At 35.6% G+C, this 18298-nt stretch overlaps 2 protein-coding genes across 3 annotated transcripts in view; one reads left to right on the top strand and one right to left on the bottom strand.

Annotated features, from left to right (window-relative positions):
* Positions 1-3553, top strand: part of LOC125671476 (electron transfer flavoprotein beta subunit lysine methyltransferase-like) — a 13621-nt gene extending 10068 nt beyond the window's left edge. Inside the window, exon 5 of the transcript XR_008795865.1 lies at positions 29-3553. The gene's annotated coding sequence lies outside the window, so the exon portion shown is untranslated. The remainder of the gene's footprint in view (positions 1-28) is intronic.
* Positions 1505-9248, bottom strand: LOC125671464 (RING finger protein 151-like). Of its 2 annotated transcripts, none has more exons than XM_048907227.2 (2): positions 8615-9248; positions 1505-4288 (listed from the first exon to the last, which is right to left on the bottom strand). In XM_048907227.2, the coding sequence occupies exon 2, from the start codon at positions 4280-4282 to the stop codon at positions 3455-3457; it is 828 nt and encodes a 275-aa protein (XP_048763184.1). In that variant the 5' UTR covers positions 4283-4288; positions 8615-9248; the 3' UTR covers positions 1505-3454. The 2 variants fall into 2 exon arrangements, with proteins under 2 accessions (XP_048763184.1, XP_048763176.1); XM_048907219.2 differs by lacking the exon at positions 8615-9248 and adding an exon at positions 7007-7375.
* Between the last annotated feature and the right edge of the window lie 9050 nt (positions 9249-18298).

The raw sequence follows: 18298 nt of genomic DNA on the forward strand, positions 1-18298 counted from the left end.
CAATGATCAATCTCATAACTCTTTTAAGAAATGCCAAATGGAGAGTTGGGCAAACCTGGACACACCAAAGGTGGGATCAGGTGCCTAGGAGGAGTAAGCATCCCCTGTCGACCGGTCACACCAGCAGTGAGTCCTATATCTTGATCAGGTAAATGGAGTTACCCATAATCAAAATCAGTGTGCCAATAACGGCCTAACAATAGGTATGAAACATGTCAGACAGAATTTGACCTGGTGATGGGTTGTATTGGCAAAATAGATTGTTATTAACGACCATAGAATTTACAAAATGCTGACTCTAAACGAGACTGTTGAAACCACTGCACCATCAAGTTGTTTGTCATTTTCAAAACCACGTATCTCTAGATGTTACTTTTTATAATCTACCATCGTTATTGTCATTATTAATATCATTTTTGCAATTTGATATTTCTTTTAAGTTATATGATTGAATAAATATGAGCTCTCTCATTGGCTGATCTCCAATAAACTAAAAAAGTTATGTTTTACGTGCCTTTGAGATGAATATCACATGTCATTTTTCACACATCGGACCAAATATAAACTGGAAATTCCTAAATGGATACCAATGGGCATCATATTTTGGTCGCCCAACGATAACTCGCGTCTTTAATTACTTTCGACTACAGGTCTTGAACTCTAGTTGTAAACAAACATGGCCGATCAAGTAATGTTTTGTAAGCTCTATCAGCAAGTGTCAATGTTTTGAATTATTCTATCATATAATAATCACAAATTTCACGTAGGTTTTACACACTTGCTGTAAATATAGAAGACCGACTAGGCTACGGGACCATAAAACATAGACAAACCCACTTTTGAGCTTAGTTTCACTTTTATGAAAGGAACATATGTTGTGAAAAGATGATATGTAGTTTTTAAGTGAGCTCTTCAATGGTTTATCATCCTGGAGACAATTGTTGTTTTGTTAAATCTAGTAACCGGTGTCGATGTTTTAAAGTCTTCAATCATATGATAAAATAATAAAATGATTATCGACGTTTCCTCGGTCAATACGATGCTTTATATACCTGAAAAGTACAACATTCACGGACACAATGCATATTGTTCTTCTCGGGTAGATAAAGCATATTATTGACCGCGAAAATGTCAATAATTCAGTAGAACGTTGGCTATGTTATACATGTTTGTCAAGATCTTATCACATATTAATGTATTTAGACAATTACAAAATGCAATAAGGCTGATCAGATAAATGAAAAATATTTACCTGAATGATTGGCTGATATCCAACAAACTAGAAAAAATAGGAAGTTATATTCACCCCCACGTGTGGTCAAATCAAGACCACATGTATATATAACTTTTGATTTTTACAACGTCGACAATTATTCAATCATATGATATCAGATATACCTATCGAATAATAAATTTATTGATTAAACCTGATGTTTGTGTTAAGCCTATTTCCATCAAATAGGCTTTCTTGTTGAGAATTTATAAATCACTAATAATGTAATAATTTATGATGATAATAATTTATTTGGTTTTCGATAAAAGCAACCTATTAGTGTATGATTTGGCGATTTATTATGTATAATCAATATTTGAGTACAATAATATGAAAAAATGAAGATAAAGAACAATGATCAATCTCATAAGTCCTATAAAGAATGCAAAAAGAAGAGTAGGGCAAACACGGACCCTTGAACACACCAGAGGCGGAATCACGTGCCTAGGAAGAGTAAGCACCCCTTTCTGTAACTCGTCAAATAAATACAGTATTCATATTTCAATTCTGTACTTAATAATCCTTTTCTGAAGATCGTCAAATCATAGATATTCATATTTCTGTTCATTAATAATCCCTTTCTAAAAATCATCAAATAATAAACAGTCATATTTCTGTACATTGATAATCCCTTTCTGAAAATCATCGAATAATAGATATTCATAATTCTGTACAATGATATATCTTCATAAATATGATTCATATTTCTGTACAATAATATCCTAGGCCTGTGTCATGTAAATCGTCAAGTGAATACTACTATATTGATTGTACATATTCAGTAATTACAGAAATATATAAATGATACATTTGCAGGCAAAATTGAATTTATATTGACAATAAAATGTTTTGCCCAGAAACCCAAAAACTGCAGTAGGGAAAACACATTACACTTGTATATCCATAAATGAACTGATTAGGTTTATGTTTTATATAAACTCCTCTATCATATATGTACATGTATGTCCATAATCACAGACTGTTTCTTGTTCTTTAGAAAAAAGAAAACATGTAGCTTAATTGGTCTAGTTTCTTTGAACAAAGGTACCATACACACAGATATGCATGCAAAATTTCATAACAATCAGTATCAACAATCGATGAAAGGCGAAGATAACGAACAGTGATTAATCTCATACATGCAACTCCTATAAGCAATACAAAATAGAGAGTTGGGCAAATACGGACCCCTGGATATACCAGAGGAGGGATCAGGTGCCTAGGAGGAGTAATCATCCCCTGTCGACCGGTCACACCCACCGTAAGCCCCATATCTTGATCAGGTAAATGGAGTTATCCATCTCGCAAAATTGTAAATTTTATGCACTAGCCAGGTTGTGTGGGTTTAAGATGTGTGCCTAGCCACCGTAGTGTTATTATCAGCACAGTAAATGTCAACAAAAATAAATGTCAACAAAAATAAATAAATAAACATTCAATGTTTACTTGAATACCAGATTTTCATTTGATGTATCATTCCTTAAAGTTTGATAAAAATGAAGTACTTGTTGTATAAATTTGCTTAGAAGACATTTCATTATTTCCTGTGATCTTGACCCTTTGCATTTATATGACCTTGGAAATCAATAAAAATCACTATCTCTAGGCAGGTGCTAGTCCTGAACGTTGATGAAAACTAAGTACATTTAATGTTCAAACCAATGAATTTGACTTTAAAACTTTTCCATAAGGAAATATAACATGCAGTTAAGTTGAATATCTGAGAATTGATTCGGTAAAATAAAACTATAACCTAATTCTCCTACTTAGGGCAATATTCGTTTTGTCGGCACATTAACACACAGGTGCTTGACGTTTTAAATAAATATGATAACTAAACAAACTATCTCAACACAGCCATTTTGTTTTCATTTACCTGCTGTACATCGTTCGTAATTTTCGGCAAAAAGATCGATTTAATATAATAATTAGACCCCTACCGTCTAGCATAAACTCTGTCAAGGTCTTATCATTCGCATCTCCTCAATGGTATGGTAAGATTACTGTGTGATTGTGATGTAGAACATGTTTAACGTTATGCAAAGAAACCGCTTTCAATAATGACATGTACCGTTCCCAAATTTTTTATCATATCCCGAAGGAATAAAAAGCATAACGTAAGGACTTGGATACCGTAGAAATTGTCATAATTTTCGTTGGCATTTGCGGTTCTTTGTTCAATCACAACGCTGTTACTCTCCCTCTAAATTGTCGTTTATTCGCTTTGTCTCCCGAAGTACTCCCTGTTTCAGTCTGGTTGCGGCGCAGTAATTCCATCAACTCGCGCTTTTCTAGTTCTAATCGCTCAGTATCTTGTCGACGCTTGACTTCCAGTTCCATAAGAAGCTTAATTTTTTGTGAAAGTCTGGAAAGTTCGGCTTTCATTTCATCCATCTGAGATTGCATAAAAGATTCTTTTTGGACCATATGGCATCTCTGCGTGTTCAACCTCAGTTCCATTTCTTTTTTCTGTTCTTCGATTTTGCAGGACATTTCTGATCGCAGGACATCCATCGCTGTTCTGAGTTCACCAACACAGTTGTGGTCTCTGTCTTGCCGTTGGACCATCAGCATACCACAACCTCTTGGACATTCTCTGGAACGAAATTCACACGAGGCTAAGTGGCCTGTTAGCTCCTTCCGCAGTACTATAGTGGTGCAGTGATCATTGGGACATTGCACTGAACCGTATGGGCACTCTGATTCATGACATGCAATGACCTCCAGTGAACATATATGATTGCAGCCAAGATTCACGTTGATACATCGAATTTGTAGTTTATCTAAGTCGTTTTTCATGTATCGAAACAAAGGCTTTAGGTTTGATAGCGACAAGTTACTCCTGTCTTCTGGACATCTAGTTTCGTGCACCAGCCATGCTTCGATGCATTGGCGACAGTACGCATGCTCACAAGGTGCTTGTACAGGGTCCTCCAAAACGTCACGACAAATGCAACAGAGAAGCCCCTCGTTTACAGTCCTCAGGAAGCGATCCACGTCAAAACCCATAGATACCTTATTGAATATAGAAACTCTGCTATTTAAACTTTGATGTTTGCAGTAAATACTGGCATACAGTATACAATGATTAATATTTAACATGATACAGTAAAATTTCATAAGAAGAAGGAGAAGAAAAATGCTGCAATTCTTTTTATAAGTATATAGTTGCTGTATTAGCTTTTAATAACAAAATGACTTGAATCCTTTGTAATGTACATGTATTTTGTACATAAAATCGTATTCCTCGTTTTATGAACACAAGATGAACTGTCAACGAGCGCGATTCTGATACTGTAGTCTGCCTCCAATAATCTAAACATTGCCCAAACTCATGAAAAAAGAACGACAAGAAAAAGAACGACTTGGCTAGGTACGGTAAAATGTAAGGTGGTAGGGGACAGTTTCTTGGGTTCTGAAACATGTGGATAGGGGGTATACATCAAAGTCCGATTATGACAGACTAATGAAAAATCATATTTCCCTTTTATGTCAATACTTGTATTTCCCTGAATTACATGTAATCTATAAATGCTGGTGCTGGTGCACAAAACATGCTCTGAGCAGGTTCCCCTTTTTTGCTGTGATTTTCTCTCATTTGGGCTAATCTGCACCACCCCCACACCATCACAGTACCAAACATGGGGATTTAGACATTGTGCACAATCAAAAACCCTATTTGCCCTTCTCAAAAATCTACCTCTCATATGGGGCCATCCACCTTCCCTCACAGCTACAGACCTTTTGCTGGACCCTGCATGTTTTCACCGGAATTTCTTCAGCAACTGACCACGTGTTTTAGTTTCGTATTTGCACCCATCTGTATGCTAGGAATCCTGGTGACACCTACATGTTGTATATCAACATTTTTATTAAGCACTCAGCTACATTTGACATGCATCCTAAAATTATTGTATACATTTTAACACATGTAATATCACTTCAAATATGGGGTATTTCCATTTTTTGAAAAAAGTTGACCGGGCCTATAGTGCGAAAGTGTCCCCTGCTACCTAAGAGTAGCAGGGAATAGGTTCAACAATAGGACCGTTCAAATTTCTTTACAAATGGATCTACTCCATATTTGAAGTGATATTACATGTGTAAAATTGTGCAGAATAACTTGAGAATGCATGTCAAGTATTGCCAAGTGCTTCATAAAAAAAATGATATGCAACATGGAGGTGTCACGATGATTCCTAGCATAGAGATGAGTGCAAATACGAAACTAAAACACGTGGTCAGTTGCTAATTAAATGAACCTGGACATGGCCCAGGAAAAGAAATGTAGCTAATGATAGGGAAGCTGGATAAAATGTAGAGTTTTAAGAAGGGTAGATAGCGTTCTTAATACGAAATATCGGAACCATTATTTCGTCTCCGATTCCGTCGTGGATTTAATATTTAGTATGCCCAGCGAGATCATTATTATCAGATATAGTGAGTTCAGGCACAGTTAAGCATCGATTTTGAAAGTTGAGGTGTGGGGGAGCAAACGGAGAGAAAAAAAGGTGCCATTACATAGGGAAAATTTTCAGCAAGAAAAGCAATTCTGCCCAAACCCCCCAAAATCGTAAACTCAAGAGGTTGGGGGGGGGGGTGGGTTATTCTTCAGTACAATACTTGCATTTCTACTACCTCTCATCGCCATTATAACAAGTGACCAACTAATAAATTGATGTTTGTATGTACTAAATAAAAAATGCGATAAGTACATCACATGTCAGTCAATAAAACGGGGGTGGGGGTGGGGCGGGGGTAGAAGTGAGGGGGAGGGGGGGGGGGGGCTACACATTGAGCACTGCATGTACGTATCTGGGAATCGATGCATAAATTTTGATTATTTATATCATTTCATAGCGGTTTGTTGTTTTAATGACTCGAGAAAATAAATCTCATAAAGTAAATATCCACATACGTACTTGGAGGAAATTAACTTTTTATATCTTCGCTTTTAAGCATTTAATTTAATCCAATAACTCATGTTTTTAATACAAGGGCATTCACTTACATCATTCTGCAAAATAACTTACAAACCAGGTAGATATTTTTGTATCAGAAATGAGTCGTCTTTAGCTTTCACTATTTTGTATGTACAAGAATTACCCAAGTGATGCTTAATTTTCGTAACTTCTTTTTCTGAAGAGTTCCAACATTTTCTAGTTCCGATATCCCGTATTGTGCACAGTGTATAAATCCCTTCATATGGTACTCTGATGGGGTTTGGGTGGAGTGAATTTAGCCCAAATGAGAGAAAATCAAAGCGAGAAAGGGGCACCTGCTCAGAACATGTTTTGTGCACCATCATCAGTTAGCTGCAATAATGTAGCCCTATCCAAATTTTTTTTTATTCTGACGTTTTCGGGATAGGGCTACAATTCCATAAGATCTCCGTAATGGTGCAAAATAATTTTATGAATAACCGATAATAAACTCTGTGTTATAGTCCCAAATGTTGTTTACACCAAAAGGAGTACCAACATTGTGCTCGGGCATGTCTAATAATGGTGTTTTTCATTGAATATAATGTACAGCATGCAAAATTCTTTGTCTGCTCCGCCATGCTTGTTATCGCGAGATCTCGTAGGTGGATCTGATGAAAAACCTAAACATTGACAATCAACGCGAAAATGTAGTTACTCGAGCCACTTCGACAAAGAAAGGAAAATCATATTGTTGCAGAAAGAATTTACACTCTGCTGTTCGGTTTTTAACTTTATATTAAATTCAAACCTTTTCAATACCGACGAAATAGCTTTCGCCTCCATACTTGTCCATTGATGTAAATACTACCTTATATGGCATATGCAAATGACTTGACAATCGGAAGTTGAAACTTCAGTACATCAAACATGGCGCATAAATATGAATCGAGAAATTGGAATTTATCGAAATTGTTGAAAACGGTAGAATAGAGCCTCACAAATCTTAAGTTGCAGGTTGTAAATTTATGTATTGACTAAGAAACATAGAATATCATTTTATTTACGTAAAGAAAGTCAGGAAATGTTTAGAATGAGCGCAAATGTTGCGGGAGTGAATCACTCCCGCATTTGCACCATTACGGAGATCCTAAGGAGTTGTAGCCCTCTCCCAAAAAAAAAAAAAAATCAGAGAGGGCTACATTATTGCAGCTACAGCATCAGTATGTATAGATTACATGTAATTGAGGCTAATAATTAATTAACCACACCAATATGAAATACAACTATGAACATTAAACGGAAATATTGATTTTTCATTAGTCTGTCGTATCCTGACTTTGATGTATACCCCCTACCCACATGTTTCAGTACCATAAATACTGTCCCTTGCCACTGTGGAAAAGAAGGGTGAAATTCCTCATGTCGAAGGTGTAGAGCAATATGCTTTATCATTTGTTTCTTAAAAATCGTGATAGGTAGTTCTTAATCATCAGAAGTTTGAAGCAACGCTTAGTTCAGTACTTGGAGGCTACGGTATCCGAGTGCAGTCGACTGTTGATGGAGTTGTAGGCATGTTTCTGGTATCAATTCATTTCACCATTGATGTACAACCTCTCATGTGAGCTAAGTTGCCCATGAGTGTTGCGATTGACATTTATTATTTCAAAACATGAATTAAATTAAAAATTTCCTTTAAAATAGGTTTCAAATTAAATATTTTTTTTACGAGCACTCTCAGTCCTTTGATGATTTTCCTTGGTGCTTCTACGTGCTTATTGGCTGCTGGTTAGTAGCTGCTAGCTTCAGCCTGGTGTTACAGAGGGGTGGATTGTAAACGAATTAGCTTGACTTAAAGAAAAAATAACTGATGTCAACGTATATGATCAAACGGTGGAATATAGTGTCTCCCATGAGTAGAGTTGAATAATTAGATTTCCCAATGTTTTGTTTTGGTTTCGTCACATATGTACATGTTCTTCATTACACGGCGAAGTTGAGGCGACCGATTCCTTACAATAGGCTGACACAATTAACTTTCAAACATGTCCCTGAGCTTTAAAGAGGTCTTTATTCTACTAAAACATGAATCTCGTACACAAATCACATTTGTACTGTAGGGATCGATTGAAAATTTTCGCTTTCTTTACGTGAAAATGTGCGCAAGATTGACGGAATTATATACGTAAATTACACAGACACTTGTTTCATACATGGGCCCCCTCCTTAACAATACCACAAGGCCTTGTGATATTATTAAGGAGGGGGCCCATGTATGAAACAAATGCCTGTGGTAAATTATGATAAGCAATTCGTAATAACAATATTAAAGAAAGACATGGATTCTCTTAAATCTTGCCCAACAATTGATTTGATATCTTTAAAATTTATCCCCAGATTACTATGATTGTATACATACTCGTCAGCTGCATTCAGACCAGTCCTTAAAATCCACAGATCAGCCGTCGATCACAGGGCCAGGAATCCACTTATCATCGGATGAAATTAAATCTTTATGGATTTCACTTCTAGTTCAGCTGCACTCATAAACCCATTAAATTCCATTAAATCAGTCTAAAAATCATAAACCTTGATCACAATGATTTGTAAAAAATGAAAATAAAAATGAATTCATAAACAAAACGTAGTGCACTCGATGTCTTTAATAGCGTTTAAAGTCATAAACGGTTTCATTGTACAAATATAAAAGCAGGGTATGGATATCGCGAAACTGGGAACTGTGCCAGGTCAAATTTTGCTCTTATGTTATCGATATATTGTTTGAATTTCCAGATCCCAATCGACGAACATTGGAACACTGATGGCGGCGTCTCACACACAAATTCTGACATTGATAATGGTCTAATTTAACTGTATATCTTTATACCGATCTGATAGTGCACGATTTTTAAAAAAAAAAAAAAACGTTGCTTAAAAACAACAAACAAACAGATCCGCGATTTTGACAAAAAATATCGCTAGTTTGAAATAGTTATGGTGTAGAATTGTAGGAAGATGCTCATATAACCTTCATGATATATACTACACGATTTACTACAGTATATATCTGTTTTTGTTTTGTATCAGGTGTACACGTGATTAACACATCAATAATTCAGTAGTTTCAGTTTATGAACATGAGACCAGTATTGAGATATACCATAATGAAATAGAGAGAGAGAGAGAGATAGGATAGAGAGAAGAGAGAGGATATGATAGAGAGAAGAGAGAGTATGATAGAGAGAAGAAAGGGGAAGAGGTGAGAGAAAATGGAGGGAAAAGAGAGCAGGAGGAAAAGAGAAAGAGGAGAGAGAAAGGGAGGAGAGAGAAAGAAAGAGGAGAAAGAAAGTGAGGATAGAAAAGGGAGGCACAGATGTAACAGTAATAATGAGCAGATCCAAGGAATAATATTTTCATGATGCTCATAATGTTCCAGGGAATAGACTAGAGTTCACAGCAAGTCCGCTTCATCCTATAATGCAATTATAGTTTAATTAAAAAAGAATCACATAGATGTGTACATCCTCCTATTTCAGCATCGACGAGTCACGAGAGCGGGGTCAAGTGGCCTAAGTCACTTCCTCTTGAGAATTTATATCAACCGGTTGTCAATTATTCTTCAATAAAGTGTTTAGAATCCTCTGCTATCGCTGGATACGGGTAATTTCTGTTGTATAGCGTGACTATTCAGAGACCTCGTCGACAAATCTATTGGCTGTGTACATTTTCTCTGCGTAAATGGAAACTTTTGGTATATTTAACACACATTCAAATGATTGTGATCCGTGTAGATTTGTGACTATGAATCTTAGTTATTTTTGAGAAATTTATCTTGTATTAAAATATGTTCACGTGTGTCTATGAAAAATAAACAATAGATACATGTACATAAACAAAAATAGTTTTATGCAAATTAAAGCTCTGTGTTGTTGAAATCAAGTCAATTACCTAAAAATATGAAGTGAAATGTGTCAAAACAGCCCCAGGATGTCGCACTTATGCAATCTGTGTGCTATGAAATCTTACCATTATGGTCGGATCTTTAATTTCCAGATTTATCTCAACCTTCGATCTCTCAAAGTTTTATCAAGGTCCCTTGAACTTTAAGTTATCTTTAGTCACCTGACCTTACAAATGAAGACTTCATGTCATGGTAGTGATTGGCAGAGTAAACAACTCACTGCCACTGCCTCATCAGCCATGCAAAAGTCAAAATAGGCCTCATCAGCCATGCAAAAGTCAAAATAAGTCAAAATAGGCTTCATCAGCCATGCAAAAGTCAAAATAGGCCTCATCTGCCATGCAGAAGTCAAAATAAGTCAAAATAGGCCTTATCAGCCATGCAAAAGTCAAAATAGGCCTCATCTGCCATGCAGAAGTCAAAATAAGACAAAATAGGCCTCATCAGCCATGCAAAAGTCAAAATAAGTCAAAATAGACTTCATCAGCCATGCAAAAGTCAAAATAAGTCAAAATAGACTTCATCAGCCATGCAAAAGTCAAAATAAGCCTCATCAGCCATACAAAAGTAAAAATGAGTCAAAATAAGCCTCATCAGACATGCAAAAGTCAAAATAAGACAAAATAGGCCTCATCAGCCATGCAAAAGTCAAAATAAGCCTCATCAGCCATACAAAAGTAAAAATGAGTCAAAATAAGCCTCATCAGACATGCAGAAGTCAAAATAAGACAAAATAGGCCTCATCAGCCATGCAAAAGTCAAAATAAGTCAAAATAGGCTTCATCAGCCATGCAAAAGTCAAGATAAGTCAAAATAGGCTTCATCAGCCATGCAAAAGTCAAAATAAGTCAAAATAGGCTTCATCAGCCATGCAAAAGTCAAAATAAGTCAAAATAGACTTCATCAGCCATGCAAAAGTCAAAATAAGTCAAAATAGACTTCATCAGCCATGCAAAAGTCAAAATAGGCTTCATCAGCCATGCAAAAGTCAAAATGAGTCAAAATAGGCTTCATCAGCCATGCAAAAGTCAAAATAAGTCAAAATAGGCTTCATCAGCCATGCAAAAGTCAAAATAAGCCTCATCAGCCATACAAAAGTAAAAATGAGTCAAAATAAGCCTCATCAGCCATGCAAAAGTCAAAATGAGTCAAAATAGGCTTCATCAGCCATGCAAAAGTCAAAATAAGCCTCATCAGCCATACAAAAGTAAAAATGAGTCAAAATAAGCCTCATCAGCCATGCAAAAGTCAAAATGAGTCAAAATAGGCTTCATCAGACATGCAAAAGTCAAAATAAGACAAAATAGACCTTATCAGCCATGCAAAAGTCAAAATAAGTCAAAATAGGCTTCATCAGCCATGCAAAAGTCAAAATGAGTCAAAATAGGCTTCATCAGCCATGCAAAAGTCAAAATAGGCTTCATCAGCCATGCAAAAGTCAAAATAAGTCAAAATAGGCTTCATCAGTCATGCAAAAGTCAAAATAAGTCAAAATAGGTTTCATCAGCCATGCAAAAGTCAAAATTAGTCAAAATAGGCTTCATCAGCCATGCAAAAGTCAAAATAAGTCAAAATAGGCTTCATCAGTCATGCAAAAGTCAAAATAAGTCAAAATAGGTTTCATCAGCCATGCAAAAGTCAAAATAAGTCAAAATAGACTTCATCAGCCATGCAAAAGTCAAAATGAGTCAAAATAGGCTTCATCAGACATGCAAAAGTCAAAATAAGTCAAAATAGACCTTATCAGCCATGCAAAAGTCAAAATAAGTCAAAATAGGCTTCATCAGCCATGCAAAAGTCAAAATAAGTCAAAATAGACTTCATCAGTCATGCAAAAGTCAAAATAAGTCAAAATAGGTTTCATCAGCCATGCAAAAGTCAAAATAAGTCAAAATAGGCTTCATCAGCCATGCAAAAGTCAAAATAGGCTTCATCAGCCATGCAAAAGTCAAAATAAGTCAAAATAGGCTTCATCAGCCATGCAAAAGTCAAAATAAGTCAAAATAGACTTCATCAGTCATGCAAAAGTCAAAATAAGTCCAAATAGGCTTCACCTACTGCAGAGGCTTTTTAAAATGTCAGGAAAGAACTTCTTGCCCTTGACTAAATAATGACTAAATGTTGAATGTGAATTCAATGAAGTGAGATTATTTTGCATCTATTTATAAATTGGACCCAGTGCTTGGTTTCGTGTAAACTTGTAGAATACTGTTTCCTGTTGAATGATTCCCCCTGTTTTCTTTAGTGTAGCTAGCTACTCTCAAGCTTATACTCTGTATGACACCACATGCCATAGCGATTTAAATGTTTTGTAAAATTATTTATATCGATCGATGTGTTTGTCTATCATTGTAACTCAGTGGTTAAAGCATTGGACTGGTGAACCGCAGATCTCGAGTTCAAATAGCATTTTGTTTATGTGTGTTGAAATAATTTTTTTTAAAATCATGTTTTTATCCAAATTTATATATTTTTTGCCTTTTTGGCATATACACATGTATACTTAATGTATATCATCATATCTTTTATCATTAAATCAATTCGTATTGATTTGAGAAACTATTTCTGGGTGTAGTGAGTCACCTTAAGCTCTGGATACTGATTTGAGAAACTATTTCTGGGTGTAGTGAGTCACCTTAACTGCGCGGGAATATCAATCTCTGTCGATAAATAAAGTCGAAAAATAAGACGTTTACTCAGAAAATAAAAGTTCATATATACAGTAAAATATCTGTATCTCGAATATGGTTTATCTCGAATACCCCGCTTGAGTCGAAGTCGACCGCCGGTCTCAGCCGTTTTCCCTATAGCGCGTTTCATGAAAAGTATGCCAGCATTTTAAAGGCGTTAAAGTTCCATACCCTCATGTATTTTTAGCCGAGTAGCAACGAAGTTGAACTCGGCTATTGGTTTGGTGATGCAGGCGGGCGGGTGGTCGTCAACAATTGGTTTCCGGATGATAACTCGAAAAGTTTCAATCTAATCAAATGAAACTTTGATATATTGCTGGGTACCAAGTAAGGAAGACCCCTATTGATTTTGGAGAAAAAAGGTCAAAGGTCAAGGTCACAGCGACCGAAAATAGAATGAAAATTTCAGAAAAATTTGGTTTCCGGATGATAACTCAGAAAGTTTAAATCCGAATCAAATGAAACTTTGATATATTGTTGGGTACTAGGTAAAAAGACCTCTATTGATTTTGGAGAAAAAAGATCAAAGGTTAAGGTCACAGTGACCTAATATAGAATGAAAATTTCAGAAATATTTGGTTTCCGGATAACTCAGAAAGTTTAAATCCGAATCAAATGATACTTAACGATATTGTTATGTACCAGATAAGAAAGACCCCTATTGATTTTTGAGAAAATAGGTCTAAGGTCAAGGTCACAGTGACCGAAAATAGATTTAGAATTCCAAACAAAATTGGTTTCCGGAGGATAGCTCGAAATTTTTTAATTTGAATCAAATGAAACTTGGATATATTGTTGGATACCAGCAAAGCAAGTCCCCTATTGATTTTGGAGAGAAAAAAGGTCAAAGATCAGGGTAACAGTGACCGAAAATAGATTGAAAACTTCAGACAAATATGGTTTCTGAACAGTAACTCGAAAAGTTTAAAACTGAAATTAGTTCATCACAATTATAAATATTCCACATCATTCCTGACTTTACAATGTATCCCATGCAACTCGACTTATGCACTCCTGGGTGCATATATTGATTTTCAAGAAGGAATTGTTTTAATATATATATATATATATCATACTCTCCTTTCAAGTCTGCCGGAATCCCCATTCTTAGAATAGACGTACTTTATTAAGATTCTTACGCAGATTGTTCACATCTGCATCGCGTTCACGAGGAGACGGATATTACTACATTGTGTACATGTACAGTTGGTAAAGTATCCAAGGCAAACACATTGAAAATGTAAATTTGATGAATCAGTTGTGTGAGACAAATTACGTTGGATAAAATGGAAGAGATCACGCGCTATCTGTATGATTTGAGATCCACAAATAGACAAATCCGCTTGTTTTTCACTTAACTCTGGGGCACGTGTGTGAGATCATTCTCTCCTTTTCTCTATTCTTGTATTCTAGAGGAGGTTATCAAGCAACAAAGAAAAACGTAATAATTTATGCATAACAGCTTCGTCATCCAGGCAGATTCAAGAAACTTGTTTAAATTTCGGCCTTCTAACCGTTAGTTTAATTCTGTTCAATGACCATCGACGGATCCAGAAGTTGTTAAAAGGGGGAATAGGCTGGGGGATCCAGAGTTCTGAGGAGTCTTTTATGTTATTTTTATGAGTTATTCTAGCTTTCCTTTGTACATGATATCAATAAATAACAACAACTATTTGATTTTAGTTTTATCTTTGTTTGCTTGATGTCAAATATTATACTATTGTGGTTATTCTCTATACAGGTTTTCTCACAAAAGGGGGAAGGGGCTCTAAATCCGATACCGATGACATTACTTCATTTAAAAACAATAAACTATTTTTCTTTCAAAAGAAGAACATGATGATATTGGAAAACAAGTGCATATTAATTCCTCTCTTACAAAGCTTAGCGCATTAAATCGAGGTGCGTGCGAGGGACAACAATTGCTGCTTCAACCCTAACGTTGTATGTTTCTGCAATTGTTGGATTAGCAAGTTGCTGTACAGTGAAAAAGTTGTTTTTCATAATACGCCGTACAGCGAGTTACAATTCGCTGTACACTGGACCTGAACTAATATTGCTAATTTCTATCATAAATTCGATGTTTATGGACTAAAACTGATTTCAATGTACACATTATACCATATTCTGACGATTCATTCAGGGAAACAGAGAAATAAATTCATTAAAGTGGTACATGAGTCACAAACAGAGGACGATGCCTCTGTTTTACAGGTACCAGGCGCTTGGTTTTGAGATATAAAACCAAATCCACGTCATTTTGTGTAAGTTTTAAGTCAATGACAGTAAGTCTGTACATCGCTGAAACATTCCAACAAGTGGTAGCATCAGCAAATGTATAAAAAGTGGTTTAAAAAGAAGTAATTCCCATCTTGGTGTGTTATTACTTCAAACATCCACGTTTCGACTGGTAGCAATATCCGGTGTCGGTGATGCACGGTGGTTATGGAAGTTGCAAGCCCCTCTCCGTCTTTTTAATGAAATGAATTATTTTGCTATTTTGGGGTCTTCGTCCCCGTCCCTTCTGGCAGCGGTAAAGGTACAAATTTCGGTAGTACCCCTCTTTTTTTTTTTTTTTTTTTTTTTTTTTTTTTTTTTTTTTTTTTTGAGATCTACCCCTAATTCCAATTCTCTCTGTAAATGAAAAATACGCATTTCCTTTTAAAGTTTGAAACGCGTGAACGTTAAAAGACGAATGCGTAACAAAATTAAACTAGACATTGAAATTTTGGTCAGTTTTACATTACGGAGTGTTTGATTTTCCTTACAATTTTGATATTCCATTGTGTTTTTAAATATTTGCATTTTGAAAATAAACATTTCATATTACAAAAGTGAACCATTTAAAACATATATGATATCAAAGTGCACGGCATACGTCTCGTAAAGCATCATAATTACGTTTATTTTGCCATGGTGACAAGACGACTAAGCATTGAATTCACTTCACAAATCTCACCAAAACAATAATAATAATAATAATAATAATAAAAGTACACTTATATAGCACCTTATCTAAAAATACTCTAAAGCGCTGTACAACATACTAAAATTTACAATTGATAATTAAAAGAAAAACCATAGAATACACAACGAATAATCCTTACACATATAAGCATGAATGCAACATTATGTCATAATGGATAAAAAGTACAAATCAAGACAATTTAAAGTAATAAATATGATGCAAGCATACAACGTCCTAAATATATGAAAATCAAACAAGTAAAACCACTCAAAGGAATCTAAAACACAAATGTGCACAAAGTTCATTAAATTCAACAGTACATAGCTATTTAAAGGTTATAGGATTGACAGAAAAGATGAGTTTTTAACATCTTCATGTAGTTTATCATTTGCACATTTCATTTTGTATACAAATATGTTTTACACTAAACGTCTCTTTTTCATACATTCCATCTTCCTTTTTCTTTGGTTTACCAAAAATAGTATCCATGCACTATTTAATTTCCTAGTGTAAACGGCATTCCCCAATATCATCGGTTCCAGGTTTCCGTAGTGCGATGAATCTTTAAGAGACTTTTAACAGATACCACGGATGCGTTTTATCAGCAGCTTATACGGGAAAAAATGTACCGTTGTGTCTTATTTCTTGCCTTCCGCACGTGTAAAAATGTGTTCGTCTTTAGGAACTTCGGTTAACTTTTCAACCTTTTTGTAATAAATTTTTTATGACAAATCTTGTATCATGAAACGACCTCATTGACATTATCGTCAAATTGTCAAGCAATCTGCGCGAACATTAACGAAAAAATACTACATACTACAAAAGCCCGTCTTTTACTTATGAACTGTGCGCAACGTCATCATTACACGTACGCTAAATGGCATTGTTGTATTCATCTCAATAACTTAAAGAAAACGATTTGCATATTACGCATTTATTTTTGCCAAAAATTCTTTGAACAATGTCTATATTCACACATTCTGCGAGAAGTCAAAGCTGATGTTAATACTCGTATAAGCCACATCTTCCGTATTAGCCATCTCTCTTGAGGTAAAAAAAAAAAGAAGAAGTTGGAATTTGGATAGAATATATAATTATACAAGTTATATACATGTACTAGTCATTGCATTATCCAGATGGTTCAGATAAACAATTTTGATGACAAAATCTTCATTGAATAACGAAACATGATCAAACAAATCTCTAACACGACAATCTTTTCCTATATATGTGCATTGTGATAAAAAAGGGGGGGGGGGAGGGGGGAACTGCCTAACTCAGATAATGGCTGCCAGGGCTACGAATGCATCGGGTTTTGTTCTGCTTGGTGGTTTTTCTTATCTTTATTATTTTGTGTCGATTATTTTCAGGATTATCTGTGTCGAAAGTCTAACTCAGTAATTCTAAAATAATAATTGTTCGATTTTTACCAATGCATGCCCATCACTCCCACATCCCATATCGAAATGACTTGCATGTCAGATGAAAGGTGAAGATAACGAACAGTGATCAATCTCATAACTCCTATAAGTAATACAAAATAGATAGTTAGGCAAACACGGACCCCTGGACACACCAGAGGTGGGATCAGGTACCTAGGAGAAGTAAGCATCCCCTGATCTGTAAGTTTCTGAGTGCATGACTTGATGAAAAGGTGAAAAAAGAACACTGATTCATATCATAACTCCTTTAAGAAATAGAAAATTAAGAGCTCTGCAAACAGACCAGAGGTTGGGTCAGGTGTCTAGGAGGGGTATATGCAAGCATCCTCTGTCGACCAGTCACACCCACCGTGAGCCCCATATCTCGATCAGGTAAACGGATAAATTGGTACCCTGTTGACCTCGCTTCTCTCATGTACAATTTTTGATAGCCAGGATTTGGGATTTGATAATTTCTAACCGAATTGTAATCATATAATCAGTAACGGATTTAAGGGGGCGCACCCGGCGGCTCCTCTCCCCTAAAATTTTCAAAAAGGTAAATCATAGTCTCTTGTCCAGAAAAAAAAAAACCGATAAAAGAAGCAATATTTTTTCCCACTCTCAGAGAAATAAATGACAAGATCGCTTATTTATTGAGTTACTTTCATTGGGAGAATTTTTTTTTTATATATAAAAGATACAACCGTAAAATTTGTGTCATTTTCATAATTTCACATCATTAAAACTGACAGAAAATGACTACACAGGAGACATATTTAAACTCCTATAAAATCTGTAAAATCCAGGAGCTTCCGGGGCCTTCAACCCATGACCCACGGGCAATCGTGACGCTTGAGTTCACATTACATGTGCACTCTTTGATAGTACATTCGAACCCAAGCGATATAATTGCCTGTGCCTGGACCCACTGGGGGCCTTAAGGCGCCCCGACCCTCTGCTTTATGATATCGCGCTCCCTAACCTCAATTGCTGGATCCGCCCTGATAATATGGTACTATATAATTTTTCCATAATTGAAAGTACTCGTACCTATAAGCAG

The sequence above is a fragment of the Ostrea edulis genome, chromosome 1 (genome assembly GCF_947568905.1).
Source record: "Ostrea edulis chromosome 1, xbOstEdul1.1, whole genome shotgun sequence".
NCBI classification, from domain to species: domain Eukaryota; kingdom Metazoa; phylum Mollusca; class Bivalvia; order Ostreida; family Ostreidae; genus Ostrea; species Ostrea edulis.

Bases quoted from the DNA above. Each gene is read 5' to 3' on its own strand.
- LOC125671464 (XM_048907219.2), bottom strand. From the start codon at position 7,078: ATGCCATATAAGGTAGTATTTACATCAATGGACAAGTATGGAGGCGAA. The intron at 4,289-7,006 runs GTTTGAATTTAA...ATATTCAATAAG, and splicing joins ATTTCGTCGGTATTGAAAAG to GTATCTATGGGTTTTGACGT.